This window comes from Macadamia integrifolia, unplaced genomic scaffold (genome assembly GCF_013358625.1).
Source record: "Macadamia integrifolia cultivar HAES 741 unplaced genomic scaffold, SCU_Mint_v3 scaffold1505, whole genome shotgun sequence".
Lineage (NCBI taxonomy): Eukaryota > Viridiplantae > Streptophyta > Magnoliopsida > Proteales > Proteaceae > Macadamia > Macadamia integrifolia.
The window spans coordinates 1-4,163 of NW_024868235.1; the positions used below are offsets into that span (position 1 = coordinate 1).

The following is a 4,163-nucleotide window of genomic DNA, read 5'->3' on the forward strand; positions in this document are numbered from 1 at the left end:
CTGATCAGAAAAGATTTTGACATACACATACACCAATACGGTTAGCTAATTGTGACCTATGGGAGGATTTTGTTGCCAACACCTTTGTACCTAGATGATTAGTCAGGGTCAAATTCTTTTTTTCTTTTCGTTTTTTACTCAATGTATTGAGACTCAATGTAAAATTTGCACGAGTCAAAACCACTGTTAGTTAAAACGCGTTCGCGTTTTTTTGCCGTTTAAAACGCGTATTACCGTATGCTTCCATACAATGCGAGAAAAAACGGGTACGGCTGTCTAAACCGTTTTAAACACTTTTTAAACGCACGTTTAAAACGCGTATACGTTTTATAAGGGCAAACTGGGAATTTTATCATACTATTAAAAAAAAAAAAAAAAAAAAACCCAAAATCGAAGAAAACGTTTTAGGATTCATTTCTTCCCCAAATCCCTTCCCTTCGTTTTCTTCCCCAAATCCCTTCCCTTCGTTTTCTTCCTGTTAATGTCTTCCATCTCTGCTTCTTTCTCACGGAGCTTTTGAAGGATCCTTTGATTCCTTTCTTCGGCAAATGAGAGAGTCTGGACTTTGAAGTTGATTGGCCTGAACCTTCTCTAGGATCGCTTCTTTCTGAGTTCTGAAATTGTGCTCCGGTGAATCCGTGAATCGTAGCCGTAGTCCGGTGCTCCGGTGAGTCCGTGACTCCATCTCTCCCGGTGAGTCCGTGATTCCATCTCTCCCTTCTTTCGTGAGTCGATTTTCCAACCTAGGGAAAACAGATGCTGAGATCGGCGTGAAGGTTTTGGCCGTCAGTAGGAAGCGGATCCACCATTCAGCGGATCCACAGTTGGCGTGAAGGTTTTGGCCGTCGTCAGAAGCGGCATCAAAACTAGTGAGCAACAACTGCTGAGACGAGTTGCCGTCCTCAGGAGCCGTGGTTTGAGTCGTTTGACAGGGTTGCTGTTGAGGTACACTCTTCGAGCCCTTGTTGTGAGCCTTTCTCTCTGTCTCTACTCTTCTTCTTCCTCTTGTTCTGTAATATAGCATCGAAAGGGTCTGGGCGCAAGGGTCACTTTCGCCACGACTTCTTTTTCCAAGTTACTTTCAGTCTGCAATTTCAATCAACCATGGAGTAACTCCCAACTCCGGGGGCCCCTAAGAATTTCAAATTTGGAAAATGTTGGCAATACCAGGCCAGATGCCATTGAAGCCAATTTAAAGAATAAGCCACACCTTCGTGAGTCTGCAACCCCACACCAATATTGAAATGCTAAGAATTGTCAGTTATGGTGGTACAAGATTTCCAAGTTGGGTAGGCCACCGTTCCTTCTCTAATTTAGAGGCTGTTATACTCAGTCATTGTCATAATTGCATGGTCTTGCCTTATCTAAGGCAATTGTCCTCTCTCAAATACCTCATGATCGACTGTTGCAGTGAGTAAGATATAATTCTGTTTTCTGATTGATTGGGTATTATAATTCTGTTTTTCTGATTACTAATCCGATTTGGCATTTTACATCCCTTTTTTTTTTCATTTACTAATCTATGATTTTATTTTTTTGAAAGGAATTTACTCATCGTTCATTCGTTATACGTTAATTATTCTATTTTTTGAGATTGGAAAGGATGTTTTATTATATTATGTAGGTATTTCAAAGTTGAGCTACCTGAGCTTAAGCAAAATGGTGAGACCTAAGGATAAATTTTGGGAACATGTAGAGCAACATTCTTTGGGCCGTTTCACATGTAACTATTGTGGACTTAATTATTCCGGGAGTGTTTCACGAGTGAAGGCTCATTTAGCTTGTCAACCTGGACATGATGTTCAAATTTGCACCCAAGTTCCTGAGCACATTCAAGCTGATGCCCTGGCAGAATTTAATTTGAGTAGATCTGCTAAGAAAAGAAGGAGTGATTCTCTTGAAAGTGGAATGGGTTCCACAAGTAGCACAACGTCTATGCCTCATGTTAGGGTTGCACATCAACCCACAATGCTAGAGATGGCTGCTAAGCAAGACAAGAAATCATTGGACATGTTGGTAACTGATTTTTTTGTCAATAATAACATTTCCTTCAATGTTATTCAGACAAATTCTTTTATTGAGATGCTAAGGGGTGCATGTGCTTATGGTACAAGTTATGTTGTACCTAGTTATAGCAATCTTCGGACCAGTTTGATTCCTGGAAAAAAAGCGGAAATCATACAATATGTTAGCAGTATAAAGGCGACATGGGATATCACAGGTTGCACAATTATGTCTGATTCTTGGACTGACATAAAGAAGAAGTCATGGGTTAATGTGATTGCTTACTCTCCTGGGGGTGCTGTGTTTTTGAAATGTATTGAGTGCGGTATAAATAGATTAACTTCCACATTTCTTTTCAATGAAATTTCTGATGTCATTGAAAAAGTTGGACCAAAGAATGTTGTGCAATTTATTTCAGATAATGGTTCTAACTTTTGTTCTTGTGGTGATATGTTGTCTGGAAAATGGCGTCATATATATAGAATAAATTGTGCTGCTCATGGGATTAATCTGCTTTTGAAAGATATTCACAAAAAAGTTAAATGGGTGAGGGAAGTTATAGAAGATGGAAAACTTGTAGTGAATTATATTCACAGGCACACAGGTATTGTAGCATTGATGAGAAAATTCACCAACAATAGAGATATCAAGCAGCCTTGCAAGACAAGGTTTGGTACTTATTTTTTTATGCTGCAGTCTCTTATTGTTGTTGAGAATGAGTTGAGGCTTTTTGTTGCATCATCTGAGTGGAGAGCCTTTCAATTTAATAAAGTTGAAATGACAGTGAGAACTGTTGGAATAATTCAATCAGAGACATTTTGGGAGGGGGCAAAGGAAGTTGTTGCTTTCATGGAGCCACTTATTTGTATTCTTCGCCTTGTTGATTCAGATGGTTCTACTGCAGGTTACTTATATGAAGCAACAGAAAGGGCAAAAGAAACATTGAGAAAATTTGTGGAGAAGGATGGAGGGAAGTATTTAGCCATAATGGATTTGTTTCAATTTAGGTTAGAGAAGAACATTATTCATCATGTTCATCTCTTTGGTGCACTTTTGAATCCTTCTATTATGTTTGGTGGTCGACTTGATATTGATGGAACTAAATTTATGAATGCACAAGATTTTATAATGGACATCATGGTTCCTTTAGAAGATCGTGAGCAATTCATGCAAGAAGTCATTGATTATCGCATGAAAAGTCCATTGTTGTTCAATATGACAGGGCAGACAATGATGAAAACTAATCATCCAAGTAAGTGACTTAGTTAATTAGTTTATTATTGTATTTTTTTAATTAAATATAGTATTCTTATATTTGTTTACTTATGTTGATTTGTAGGGATTTGGTGGCAATTTGTTGGTAGTGCATTTCCTGTGCTTCAAAATATTGCTTGTAGAATCTTGAGTCAGCCTTGTAGTTCCTCTCCTTGTGAGCGTAATTGGAGTGCTTGGGATGCAGCACAAACAAAGAAAAGAAATAGATCAACCCCAGAGATGCTAGAGGATTTGGTGTACATCAGGATGAACTCTATGATGAGGGAGAACTATGAAAGCCAACTACATAAAGATTCAAGGCCTATTGATTTAGATAATCTTGGTGAATTACCTATAGTAGACTTTGAGCTTGAAATGGAGAGGCTTGAGCAGACGTACAAGGAACCTGAACCATCTGACACTGGAGCTGATGGAGGATCTACTTCATGTAGTTTAATGTCTCCTCATTGATCTTTTTCTTTTTTTTTTATCATTGATCTTTGGACCTGTTATAATGATACTGAGTTCTTTAGACATCTTGGATGATATGGATGGAGTTTTTTTTTTTTTATATATTTTGGACATGTCTTTTTTAATATGGTGTATTAAGTTTTAATTTGGAATTTACATTGGATGATATATGCATGAATGTTTGATGTTGATGTAGTTTAGAACATTAGATGCAGGTATACAGACAATAATCTCTCAAATTACATGATGATATATTGCCGTTTTTTTGGTTTCGTTTTTTTGAAAACTACACGTTTAATACTCGTACCGTTCGTTTCCGTCCGTTTGACGTTTCTTGTTTTTTTGACCGTACCGTTCATCGTTTTTATCCGTTTAAAACACGTACCGTACGTCTCTGTTTTTTTGCCGTTCCCGTTTTAACTAACAATGGTCAA

General features: G+C 37.8%; 1 protein-coding gene across 1 annotated transcript; it reads left to right on the forward strand.

Moving 5' to 3' along the window:
* The first annotated feature begins 1,659 nt into the window (after nucleotides 1-1,659).
* On the forward strand, nucleotides 1,660-3,729 carry LOC122063972. Its single transcript, XM_042627668.1, has 2 exons — nucleotides 1,660-3,256; nucleotides 3,344-3,729. The coding sequence occupies exons 1-2, from the start codon at nucleotides 1,660-1,662 to the stop codon at nucleotides 3,727-3,729; spliced, it is 1,983 nt and encodes a 660-aa protein (XP_042483602.1).
* The last annotated feature ends 434 nt before the right edge of the window (nucleotides 3,730-4,163 follow it).